Source organism: Condylura cristata, unplaced genomic scaffold (genome assembly GCF_000260355.1).
Source record: "Condylura cristata isolate star-nosed mole 26May11 unplaced genomic scaffold, ConCri1.0 scaffold00017, whole genome shotgun sequence".
In the NCBI taxonomy this organism is placed as follows: Eukaryota; Metazoa; Chordata; class Mammalia; order Eulipotyphla; family Talpidae; genus Condylura; species Condylura cristata.
Window position 1 is genome coordinate 10,715,694 of NW_004567118.1, and position 14,082 is coordinate 10,729,775.

The 14,082-nt window shown below is 33.6% G+C and overlaps 1 protein-coding gene across 1 annotated transcript in view; it reads left to right on the forward strand.

Moving 5' to 3' along the window:
• Positions 1–14,082, forward strand: part of STXBP4 (syntaxin binding protein 4) — a 125,913-nt gene that overhangs the window by 8,096 nt on the left and 103,735 nt on the right. Inside the window, exons 4-6 of the mRNA XM_004684393.2 lie at positions 4,274–4,406; positions 12,952–13,058; positions 13,253–13,466. Of these exons, the coding sequence (XP_004684450.1) occupies positions 4,274–4,406; positions 12,952–13,058; positions 13,253–13,466 (454 nt within the window). The remainder of the gene's footprint in view (positions 1–4,273; positions 4,407–12,951; positions 13,059–13,252; positions 13,467–14,082) is intronic.

Genomic DNA, 14,082 nt, shown 5'->3' on the forward strand with positions numbered 1-14,082 from the left:
CGTAGGGAAGCTCCATGTTTAGCAGCTTGAGGAACCTCCAGACAGTTTTCCATAGTGGTTGTACTAGTTTGCATTCCCACCAGCAGTGCAGGAGAGTTCTGAAAGGTAATTTTTTAATGAAATTTAGTTATGTTCTGAACTTTCCTGGTTTGAAATACATAGTCCATAAAAGAACTTTTCATTGAAAATTTTATGTACTGGTCTTAAATAGAAATAATGAGAAATTTGATCAATAATTACCTTTCCAGAAAAATACCTCTCAATATAAATTAATGTGTGAGATAAATTCCACACTCTCTATAATTACTGATTGAGATTGATTTTTAAACATTTGATCTGATATTTTTGAATATCTAAAATGTTTTACAATTCCAGTATAAAAAGTACATAAAAGTAAGGTTAGCTTTTGTTAAGTAATAAACCACCACAGATTATCTTAAATAATCATTTTTTTCTTTCACATGGTTCTGTGGGTTGCTGAGCAGTTCTTCAGGTTTGCACCAGACTGCATAGGGTAGTCTCATTCACCAGCTATGGGGCCTCCACTGGGAAGCCTGGATGGCTGAGATCTTTTTCAGCGCTGGCCTCATCATCCAGGAAACAAGCACAAACTTTTCCACATGGTGGCAGAATGGTTCCCAGTAACAAGCACAAATATTTTCATGTATTTGTTACCCTCACATTTGCTTGTACTGTTATAAGAGGCATTACAGAAAGCAAAGTTCAAATTCAAGGGGTACAGATGCAGACTTACTTTTTAAGTCACATTTCAAGGCAATGAAAACAGGGGTGGGTGACCGTTTGAAAATATGTAGCTCACAAATGTTTTATTCAGCAGACTTGCTTTCACTCCTCTCTTTCACTCTGCCTTCATTTGTCTTGTAGGTAGTAATTTTTTTTCTTTGCTCCTTTTTAGAGCTTTTTCTATAAGCAAATATATATATATGTGTGTGTATGTGTACATATGTATAAATATGCATGCATTTTAGATATACATATGTAAACACTAATAATTACATATTTTTCTCAAAGTTATGTATTGTGTACCAGTTTCTTCTGTACATTAAATATTCTTCTACCTTTGTTTATATGGAAAACAAGTTTACGGCAACCGCTTGGGCTCAGGTTCACTGGTCTTCCCTGGAGAAGGAGGTCAGGCCAGTAAATGCAGGGTGCCTCCCTGGGGCCTTGTGCTCCTGGGAGAACTGGAAAGCATCTGTCTCTAAGAGCCACAGCCAGATCCAGCTGTGTGTATGTACACAGAACTCTGTGCCTTGGGGCTGGATAGCTTTACTCTCAGGGGCAGCAGAAATGTTTTTTCCAGCCACTTAAAGCAAAATCAACTCCATGGGAATTATACATACATCTGAGGAAAGCTGTTGCTAAAGACGCAGGCTCCACTTTCTTCACAAAGCAAGGAATAATGTTATATATACTTTCTTAACCATTTTTTTTTTCTTTTAAAGGTTAATTATCTATGCATACGATAGCTGAGGTGTAAGCCAGAGGTGCAGGGAAGCACAGAGGGGGTGGGGAGTGCTGTCCGGTGGAGAAGATTCAACCAGAGACAGCAGATCTACTGAAATACACTGCTGAAGGGATCAGCAAATAAGACAGGAGAGATCTTGCTTGGTCATGTGGTCAGCTCCCTGGTGGGGATCAAACTCAGGTTATTTTAGTGGTAGTGCTGAGTCTCAATCCCTAGGCCAACTTCGACTTATTCCATAATGGTATAAAGATCTTCCTTTTACCTTGCTATAACTGCATAGTGTAGTATGCTAACGTGTATGTACTATAGCTTATTCAGTCAGTCTTTTTGATGGACATTTGAATTGTTTTGAGATTTTTGGTAAATACTGATTGTGCCAAAGTGAATAACTTAGCATACAAATCATTGCATATTTTTTGTCTGAATACGTTGGGGATAGATTCCTAGAAATGGAATTGCTGGAATCAGGGACTAAGTTTAGAGATTACCATATGCCCTTTTTAGAGGTTATACTATTTGCATTCCCACCAACAACATACAAAAGTACCTCTTTTCCTATAGCCTTATCATCAGAATATATTGTCCAAGTTTTAAATTTATGTTGATCTGATAGGTGAATAATGGTATTTCTGCCAATCTTTAGTTCTCTTTATAGTTGAGCAATTATTTTGAGTGGCAAGATTTAGGTGTTAATGTAAATTATTGTTTTTAAGTTGAGATAGCATGGTTTTAAACATTGTATAAGTAAGTTTCAAGTAAATAACTTTATTGTTTGACATCTGTATATAGTACAACGTATACACTACTAAAAATCTAGTTTACATCCATCCCCATGTAACTGACCCTTTTACACTTTTTACCTAATTCTCTTCCCCTCTAATAATCACCAATCTGTTCCCTGTGAATTTGTCTTGTTTGTTTTTGTTTTCATATTCCTCAGATGAGTAAAATCGTGTGGTATTTGTCTTTCTTCAACCAACTTATTTTACTTAGTGTAATATACTCAATGTCCATCCATGTTGTCACATTGCAAGATTTTGTTCTTTTTTATTATTGAGAAGTATTCCATTATGTACATATTCCATGTCTTCTTTCTCTATTCTCTATCTGTGGCTCTCAGGTGTTATTGTAAATAGTGCTGTGGTAAACATAAATCAGTAAGCACAAATTAGTGTTTTTGTATTCTTTAAATAAATACCCAGAAGTTAAGTAATTGGTTCATATAAGTTCTTAACAGCAAGGAAATTTTAAAATAAGATCCTAGTAAGTAAATACACAGCTATGTTAATAAGACTTACTCTGGATTAGTAAAAGAAGAATCCACAATAATGGAGATTATGTCTGTCGGTATTGAAGGAAACTCACATTTAGAGAGATTAAGAGGTTACTGAAAAGAATTGCTAATTAGTGTTCCCTTCCCTTCATCTGTCACATATCTAGGCTTCATTCTTATATGGACTTAGAGTCTGACAGCCTATCAAGAATGGGTTGATATTCTGAATCCATGACAGTGAAATGTTTACTGTCTTTTCTGCATTTCTTTCCCTTGCTAATTGACCCTTACACTAGTAGTAACAAGATAGGCCTTCTGTCACTAGAAGTAAAACCGATATAATTCAAACCTAAAGGCCTTCTATATAGGAAACAAAGTATTAAAAATCAGGATATTTTATAAGGATTTTTTAAATTTAATTTTCTTCATTCTTTTTATTAAATGATTTAACTTTTGAATAGTAGTTTCTTTAAGATATAGTTAGAATTTTATGGCAAAACTGAGAAAGCTTTTCCTGAAATCTACAATTATATGTCGATATGAGACAACTTTTTAAAATAGCACCTTTAGCTGTTTGACGTGTTTGAAAATAGCTATTTGACCTGTATTCAACAACAGCTCTAATCTGTTTGAAAAGCAAATCTCAGATCACATTTCACTTCTGGAATAAGGCAGATTTTCTTATTGTTCTTTATAACCTTTTCAGGTTTGGTTTTTTTTTTTTTGAGAGGAAAATGAGGGTGATGAATGGTATCACAGATTTTACAAGTATTAAATTGAATAATGTATGTATATTACCTAGCATGGTACCTAGTACGTCTTAAGTAAGCAGAGCTTCCTAAACTTTATTTCAAACTTGATTTAAGTTCTCTTTTATCACTTCTACCCTGACCAGATCAGTCATAAATGCAACTTGAGATGGTGTACTGTTTGCAGAATTCTGTTGACCTTTTATTTCTTTTGTCTGGTAGAAATTACAGCCAGAGCAAATGCTTTGTACCAGGAAAATACTCTTTCTACATTAAATTAAAATATTCTTTGATTAAGCATGAAAACTTTGTTTTTAGATTCAAATAGAGCTCATATTTATTTTGCTTTAAATGGACAGAAACATGTCTTTTACATGCACACCTAATTCATTAAATACTAGTTTGGGAATCATTCTGTGTAATTTAAAAATAAGCTAAAGCAAATCTTTTCCATCACCTTTAATAAATCTTTAGATATATTTAAAGAGATTCTTAAAATACTTTTTCTTTGTTCTACTCCTAAAACATAACTTTATATAAAACCTTAAATTCTTTTGTTTTAGTTTTATAGAAAAATAACAAATAAAGGTAAAAAAATTCATTTGACTGCTTTGAATCACCATACTTTTTGAAATGTAGTTGATGACAGTATGAACTGAGTATTTTGAGTTGTCTGCTTCTAAGCATTTAATTAAACAAGTAGTTCAAAGAAAAGGTAGATACAGATCTCTAGGCTAACCTTGGCATGCTAATTTATTTTAGGGATCCTACATTTCAGATGATTACAGTTACTAAGGAAACAGGCCTTGGTCTGAAGATCCTGGGAGGAATTAACAGGAATGAAGGTCCCCTGGTATATATTCAAGAAATTGTTCCTGGAGGAGACTGTTACAAGGTAAGACGAAAACAAAAATAACCCTTCACCCAAAAAACCAAAACTTCTAGTGATAAGATTTATTTTCCTACTTCATCATAAATTTTTACTATTAACTGAATGTTAGCTGAGACCTTTTCTTAGTGAGAGATATAAAAGAAATTAGATCTTTCCCTTCAAAGAGCATTAACTTACCAAATGAATATGAAATAAATATATGAAAATAGATTTCAGGCTCTAATTAAAAGCTATACATTTTCATCATTTAATGTGTTCAACTCTTACCCTAAGTCTGGTTGAAAGACATAATTGAAGATATGTTACCTATTCACTGCCCTGACATTTAAGTTAGATAGCCTAAATGTGAACTATATTCATTTAGAACCTTTTAAATGCAAAGCAAAACCAACAAAAACTCAATGAATAGAATCTATTCTTTTTTTTATTGTACATGTTAAGCAGCCTGAGGTTGATTGAAAGTGTGACTAGCATGTATATGTACTATAGCAGAGTACATACTCTATACTTGTTGATAGAAGGAAAAAGGAAACATGTTAAGCTATATAAACATTTCTGTGCCCAATAGAAGACAGGCTATCAAGTAAATTTCTTTCATAATTCTCCTTTGTCACATGCTGTTTCCATTTCCTTCTTTGTTTTGTTTTGTTTTTCCCCACCACCATCCCCTATGTCCCTTTGATCCTTTCAACCTCTATTGGTGTGAATTTGCCATCTTAGTGATTCTGGAATTCAGGTGTTAAGTCAGTGCTGCATTTAGAACAAAAATGTGTTATGAACCAGAAATCAGAAAGAAATGCCCACTGACTGACTATCAGGGGAACCTTAAGCTTTCTAAGTAGTTCACACCCAAAGTTGAAACTCAATACTAACCAAAATTTTATTTAATGAAATGGTTGCTATATTTGAATTTTCATTTCTCATGGATTAAATTGCTATTTTTGTTTCACCAATGACTCTATACTTTTGTTGAAAATTGCTTCCATTTTTGGATAGGTAAGATATAAAGGATTTAGTAATGCATTTTGTATCAAGCTACATAACATGAGAAAAGATCCCCTTAATAAATTTCTTCTTACTATTCTTATAATTGTTTTAGTTAAATGGTGTCATGCTTAGCCCCACCCATGTTAAACACTTGTACAGCAAGCAGTTTATCTATTCAGCATATAGTTCATCAGTAACTTCCAAAAGGATAGAAGTGATTTCAATTGTTTCAGTCTTATTGAAATAATGAAGCATTTCCAGAGCCCCTTACCAAGTAATAAGGCTATTTTAATGATAAAAATTTTTGATAAATTTAAATTATTAGCCAAATAAGGCCATATCTAAGCACACAGAAAATGAATTTTTTCTTGTAAGAATTGAGATGGTTAGTACTACAAAACTTTAGTCTTAACAGTTTAAGGGGTTGTGTAGGTATGGGACAGTGAGAGTATGTATGTTGTATATTCAGTATAGCTAAAGTTTTTCTAACACTACACTTGATAAAGTGTAATAAATAGACCAAGGGCTGTAATAAGTGATAGACATTTGCTTTTAAGATAAGCATCAGTTTGTGCTTTTAGATTTCTAAGAGGTATTTTAGTTCAAGTAGTAAGTTGGTAGTGGTGGGGCTGAGTGACTCCTTTCCATGGCTCACTGATAGAAGACTGAGGAATTATGTCCACACTACATGTTTTCTCTTGCTGGATTTCTTAGATATCTGTCTTTGAAAGGGCTTTAAAAAGCAAAATCCTATAATGAACTATGTTCTTTGTGTACCACTAGAGGGCAGTATAGAGTTATTAATTTTTTTTGACTATACTTGATAATTTACAACAGGCAAAATATGAAAGGTGTACCCAGAGGAGAATAACTTTGCTATGCTTTCATTTATTTTTGTATACTTCCTTATAATGGAGCATTACATGCACTTGTATTTAAGCTACAATGAGGTAAAATTTTATTTTAAAATATTTTAAAATTAATAGTCATGGTAATTTTTGTGTATTAAATACTGTACGTCATCATCACAAATTTCTAATCCATATAAAATTTCTGCATAGTAGCTATATTCACTGAATTAGAAGCACAGGTTCATAAGATTATCTTGATTAAGTTGCTGAACTGAGCTCTTTCATGTATTGCATGTGATTTTAACATCATGATTCAGAAATAATAATATTCAGAAATAATAATAATAATGGTATTCTCAAGCTTATAGATGACGATATTCCATTTATATTCACAAACTTCATATGGTTTACAGTGGCCCCCACCTGATATCTCTTTTCCTTCTCCCTTTACACCCCCCACACACATGTTTTCCTCCCGACAGATACAAAATACAGTACTGGTTCAGTAACCAAAATAACATATTTTTTTGAAAAACATATTCAGAGCTCAAGTTTGGAACATCATGAACATTTTTTTTTAATTTAGTTGAAGTAGAAATGAAGATTCTCTCAGTATTAGAGCTAGAGGCAGCCTATAGATTTCGAACATTTATGCTAGATATTTAGTTCAGAGAATAGGAGAAATCCAAGCCTCCTTCCCCCCCTCCAGCCAGTCTTCCATCAGCATGGGGTCCTCACCATTCAATCATAGGCTTTTTGTGGACTAGACACTCCTTTGAATTTCATACCCACATGTTTAATTGCCTGATAAACACTTCTACTTGGATCTCTTAAAGACATCACAAACACGGCATGTTTGGGCCACATAGTGAAATGGCACCACATCCTCTTTGCCATATTTTCCCAGATAGTGCCTCTTGCATTGTTTCTTTCCATTGCACAGTCAGAAAACCTAACAGTGTCCTACTTCTCCTTTCCTTAACACCCTTTTCCAGTTCATTAACATATAGTCTGGTCTTCTGGATTTCTACTGCCATTACCATAGCTTAAGCTAATATTTTTTATCAGATCTTACAATAGTTTTGTCTTTTCTTAAGCATCATGCTGATTTCCTTCTCAACCTGTCATAATTACACTGAGTTGCTTGCAAGACTTCTCTGGCCTTCATCGGTAGTGACATTCTTTCAGTTCCTGGAAGTTCTTTCTCATAATTACCTTTGACTGGGGACAAACCCCACCACACTTTCCCCTTATTTCCAGATGTCAACTCAAAGGCTGCTTCTTAAGGAATGTGTTCTTTCTCTCCCCTCACTTCCCACATCTCCCCAACAATCTAGGCCAGATTTTTTTCCTATAGGTATTCCTAGATCCTGTTCCTTTCCTTCATCTCATCCATCTCATTTGTAATCATTCATCACTGTATGATTGCCTTATCAACTCTATCTGAACCTCAAGACAGTTTGTGTGTGAAGTACAAGGATTCTGATTTTATCCACAGTAATTTCCCCCACTGTGCTTCCTTACAAACACTAATTGCTCAGTCAATAGCTGTAAATGATCAATTCCTCAGTTATTCTGTCACATTTCTAAGAATTACTCATCTACCTATTTCCTACTCCACTGACACCATCTTGGCTCCTTATCAAGGAAGGGGAAGCCTTGTGTCATATTCTTAACATTTCAAAACTTTTCAAACATTTTTATTTCTTTGTTTTTCTATAAATGTAAGGAAAACAGGCAGGAATCAATAACTTCTCTTTAAATCTGATATATTTCTTTTAGCTAATTCTAAGACACATGCAAATTATATAGGTAAACATACATACACTTACAGAACAAATGTCTATTTAATTAGCTGTGTGTGTAGGGATGCTTATGGATAAGCAGGTAATAATGATAGGTAGGTAATTATGATCATTAAAATCTTAGTCTGAAACTTTTCTTGGTTAAACCCTAAGGTAAAGAGATCAAAGTAAAGGTTAAACCCTAAGGTAAGAGATTATATAGCTATAGATGCTAATGGTTAGTTATTGTTCACCAAGAATTGAAGTAGGACATATTTAACTTTCGGAGGAAGTCTGTTTTCAGGATATGCTAAGCACTGGACTAGAGTCAACGCTTTTTAACAATAGTAAAGACACCGGGCCCTTTGGTGAGAGTTAAAGGTGTAGCAATCAAAGAGGATTCACTTTGTAGCTTTTCTTTTCTGCTGTATATGATTATTACTCCTGTCAGAACCACCTTAATTTCCTTAGACTCTTTTTGAGCTTTATTTATTATGGGCTTGTCTCCTGGCAGTATGCTGAGGGACGCAACCATGAAAGGACTTGGTTCTGGCCACGTGAAAGGATAGTAATGCTAGCTTGGAGTTACTGAGTTAATATGTTCTGCTAGGAGAAAAAAAAAATGTAAAGAAAGAAAGTGCAACATTATAGGTAAGTGAAAGTGCTTTTGTAGCAAAAAGAAAGGAAAGATCAAGGAGATTTAGGGAGTGGGGGAACACTCAGGCAGAGATAATATTTGAATTTGGCTGTGAAGTTTAAGTGAGAGTTTATCAGATAGAAAAGTGGCAGGTTGGTGGTGGCATACTAGACAGGATTAGTATGTGTAAAAGCATTAAGCTTTGAAAGACTGGCTGCTTTGGAGAACATTTTCTAAGAATAGAATAACGAATTTATATGCTGAGAAAGGGAGGTGGATGATGAAGTGAGGAAAAAGCATCTGTAGCTAGCTAGTTGTGCTAGTCTGTAAAGTTAAGTAATTTTGACTTTTCCTACCAGTGAGCAGCCTTTCAGCATTCTTAATTTGAGGAGTAATGAATTGGCAATCAGTGTGAAAAGTACCTATATAGATATGGGATTCTGATTAAATGTACCTCTAGTTAATAACTACAATGTGATAGGATTTTTTTAAATTGTAATGACTTTGTTTGATGTAAGTATTCCGACTTTACATCCTAAAAAATGGAGTCTTGGAGACATTAAACAACTTTCCTAAAATCATCATAATTGTTAGTAAAAGAAGGATACTGCCAATTGATAGTTTATGAAAGAAAGTATGGGAAGGGTATCTGAAGACTTGCAGAAGCATATTCCTTAGGATTTAGAAGTAACTAATTAGTTAAATCAAAGTCAGGCTGTATAAATCACTTCTGGTAATATCGTACCAAAATGCTGTTTAGAAGTCTAATCTAAACTGAACAGTGCTGGTAGTTTTTCACAAGTGTACAAATGGTCAGGAATACATTATTACTTCAACATCTTTATAAATGTCAGTGTGAAAGAATTCAGACTCTGACATTGGGCTGTGCAAGTGTTGGCAAGTCGCCAGCCATGCTGTAGAGTTTTCCTCAGTGACTGCTGAGTCAGAATCTAGACAGTGCAGAAGGGCCCTAGCATAGCCCTGGAGTTAGTATCTTCACATATACATTAACCCAGCTGGCGCAGAATTCACTGGTGTTGAATGCCAGACTTCTACAGAAATAGCTTTGTTTTAGTTTGCAGGTTCTGACTTTAAAACAGGTTCAGAAATTCACATGATCTGTGAAGATCTTATTCTAAGAGATAAAGAATTAAAAAATACTGCTGTGAATATTTTTTATAGAAAACAATATATAAATAGCCACAGTTAGAAGGCAGTATTCTTCCTCTTTTCCAATTTCCTGCTGGAAAATGCTTTTAATATAAACTATGTTAAATTGCCTTCAGGAGAACATTTCCACCCCCTACCCTTATCATTCACTTTTTATTAAGATGTAACAATTAGCAAGTTGTAGAGCTCAGATTAAAATTCAGGTCTCTGGTTGCCATTTGGGTCTGGTTGACCATTTAGGTCCAGTGCTTCTGGACTGAAGACTTTTACCCAAATAAAAAACAGTTGAATTGCCATCTGACTTAGTGTCAAGGTTGTAGAATTTTCCCTTTCAAGGAAATTTAATAAAAAGAAGAAATCATTTATACTAATAATGTTTAGATTGAAGCAAAATAACAATATTTACTGTCTACTAACCTAGTCCTGTCCTTTGCTCCAGCGAAGCAGGACTTTATTTTTCCGTACTTAGTAATAATAATAATAATAATAAATTAAATAATAATTTAGGGCACAATTCAGAATGTAGTTATTAAATTTTAGTCATTCAAACTACTTTATTACACTGATTCCAGTGAGGAATTATTTTGCAGATCTCATTGATTTTTATATCATCTTGATTTAACAATGATAGTTTGTTTACAAATTGCATTTAAAATTTCTGCATTTAGCCCTGCTGATAGAGCTCCACTCTCCCTTAGATTCATAGTAACATCATTCCCCCACCGCTGTATGCATGCACTTACCTACACACACACACACACACACACACACACACACACACACACACACACACACACACTCCAGTCACCTTTATAATTCCCAATCTCTACTAAGGAATTTTTAAAATTTTCTTTTTTAAAAATAAGATTTATTTTATTTATTTATGCATATAAGAACTGGGGTGTAGGCCAGAGATGTGAGTGGTGAGAACATTCACCAGAGACAGAGTGGGGGAACAGACCAGGCAGACCTACTGAAATAAATTGCTGAGGGGAGCAGTGGGTGAGACAAGAGAGTTCTGCTGTGCCATGTGGGTCAACTCCCTGGCTAGGGTGGAACTCTTGCTACAGTGGCTGCTGATAGCTTAATAGCATGGAGACTTTAAGTACTGAGCCACAGGAATTTTTTAAATTTTCTACTAATTCCTTACTTCCTACCAGTTTTAGAAAATAGAAGCAAAATATAATTCATCTAGTTTGTCACATTATTGAGGTAAATGTCATGAATTTGCTTTTTATGTTGGGAGGATTTTCTTTTATATAATATTTGACACAAAAATGATATTGGCACATGTATCTAATTTATGAAGCATAATAATAAAATGAACAGGTATAATTTAGAGTTCACCACTGAACATTTTATTCAGTAGAAAATATAAGTATAATTGAAGCTTTCTGTTTACTTTCCCCAATCATATTTCCTCCTCTCTTCTCCCCCAAATTAATATTCCCTAATTTTGTTTATTGTTCTTTAGATTTTATTTACTAGATTTTACCATTTTACCTCAACCTTGAGCAAGTGACTTCCACAGTCTAAATGTTAGATTGCAAGCTAATGCATGTATGTATTTAAGCGTAGTCTGAGTATAGCTTATTTAAGTACATTTGTAACCATAACTAACTCAATAATAAAAGGTAGACACAGACAGTTTACAATATCTTATAGGATAAGCCCTTTGAACATATAGGCTACATATCTGAATACTTTTATAATATTGCTTAATCTCTTGTAGCATTACCATTTTGTTATTTCCAATGTTTATCAAATAGATGGAAAAAATAACATGAATATAGCAGCTGTTTATTATATTCTCTGACATTACTAGTTATATTTAAACACATTTTTATAAGATCCAAATTAATTTTCAGATTTAATATATTTTAAATCCAAATATCTTCCTTAGCTTAATTTTAAAGTGATGTTTATATTTCAGAAAGATCTAGAGTCATTATGTATTCAGATTGTATTATCTTTTACATAATATTTGAGAAAAAATTTTCTCATAAAATTTTTTATAAAGATATTTGTTTTCCTATGTATTTAGCATTTTGTGAAAGAGATCATAGATTTTTTTTTAAAATAAAGTAACATGGTTACTTGGTAGTAAGTTAATCAGGGATCACCATTTATTATATGTAATGCAGTTCGAAGATCAATTATCTAACATATATTTTAGTAGCTAAAACTTTGAAGTAAAATATTTTCTTGAATTTCTGTAAATAACATCAGGTGACAATCCAGTTTTTTAACCATATAAGCATCTTCCCTAGTTACAGTACTATATATTCCCTATACAGGAATTTCTGCTTTGTACAGATGATAGTGAAGTATCTTAGGAACTGAAAATGAAGAGAGCTCATCCTTTTCTAGTTTAATTCAAGGTGATAAAAGACAGATGAAGATAGCGAAACCTGCAATTGATTGGCTGTTTTTTATTCAGGCTACTTATAGGCACAGCCTGGTTTAGCAAAGACAGTGCTAGATAATTAAAGGTGGTCATCATTCGCAGGACTTAAGCTATTTACACAGCAAGCTTGAACTGATTCAGAAGGGAAAGCAGATCTGAGCAGGTGGTTATTCTGCACTTCTGTAATGGAAACAATGATGTTAATTCCATAAAAAAACATTTTTTTTTAAAAGATGAAATAGATCATGAGCTGAGGTAGAGGTAAGATTGATATAATTAAGATCCTTCACTGATTTTTAAAAAATTCTTACTGTGGAACAAGTATGAAAGATGCAGAAATGGTTGGGAAATAAAGTGAATGGGCCTTGTAATCTGAAATATGCTAGGATTTGGCATATTTCATCACAGTGTCAGAGCTGTATCTGTTTCAGAGTTCCGGATTGTTTAAATAGACCTCTCTTCCTAGTGCTCAGGCTCTGGTTGCAGATGTTCAGGATTCCCTAGGAGCCACACTTTCTCAAGGAATACCGTACTGTCCAATTTCATTTGTGTTGAGTGCCAAACAAGGCTTTAATCAAAACTTTTGCTACTGAACTTCTTTGTCTCAAGTTGATTTTACTCATTCTTTTAAACATTCTTTGCTGGAACAATGCTTTAATTACATCATTTAGTATTTTTTAAAGCATTCCTCATTAGTTTATGTTTTTGTTAGGATGGACGTCTGAAGCCAGGAGATCAGCTCATCTCAATAAACAAGGAATCTATGATTGGTGTATCATTTGAAGAAGCAAAAAACATAATTACCAGAAGCAAATTGAGGTAACTATCCTATCCATAAGATAGGATGAGTCATTTAGCATGACTCCTTAAAAATAGTAATTTACATTATGTTTAGTACTTTAATCCCTAAAACAAGTATGTTTGATAGTTTTTGATAATATATGAAACACTGTTATCTCAGAATTATACTATAGCTGCAACATATATGTAAAACAATTTCTTTTAATTGCTAGGTCAGAATCTGCTTGGGAGATAGCATTTATCAGACAAAGATTGGACAGCAGTCTTCCAGAGAACCTGTCCTGTATGTCCCGCTTACAAGCTTCAGAAGAATATGGCCTTCAAGGTTCAACATTTATGACTTCTTCCCCTGAAATACTAATTCCAAAGACCTCATCTACTCCCAAAACTACAGATGCTATTTTACCATCTTTTAAGATAAATCAGGTAATCTTAAATTTCTCTTTATGCAGTCCATAAATCTCCATATGTATTTATGCTTGTTATATACACATAAAATTATAATTTCAGTAGTGCAGTTTGTTAGCAAATTGATATTTCCTTGAAAGAGTTTAATTCTTTCTGTTTAAGATATTTATATTGTGCTGCTAGTATCTTTTTTTTTTTTTTAAACAGCATGTCTCCTGTGCCAGAAGGTCATACTAAGTTAGAAAATGCTTGACATAATGGATTCACAAAGATATATTTTATTCAGAACTACTAGGAAAGCTAGATTTATTTTCAGACAGTCTTTAATGTGGTTTAACTCATTGTTATTTCTGTTTTCTCCCTTTGTTTTTATGCACAGTGAGACATCCTGGTCATCCAATGGAGGCAGATACTATTCCCTCACCTGTGTGTTCTAGAATATAGTTCCCCTTATTTGAATCATGCCAAAGGTGGAGATTTTATTTCAAAATTGATACAGTTACCAATTGGTACAGTGCCCTAAGGAACAAAGTTATAAAATAGAGCATATAATCGTTAAATCTGTGTTAGCTATGAAACAAAATAGGAAGCTCAGGTAGGTAGGCTTTCAGTGAGAGAAATAAAATTTATCAAA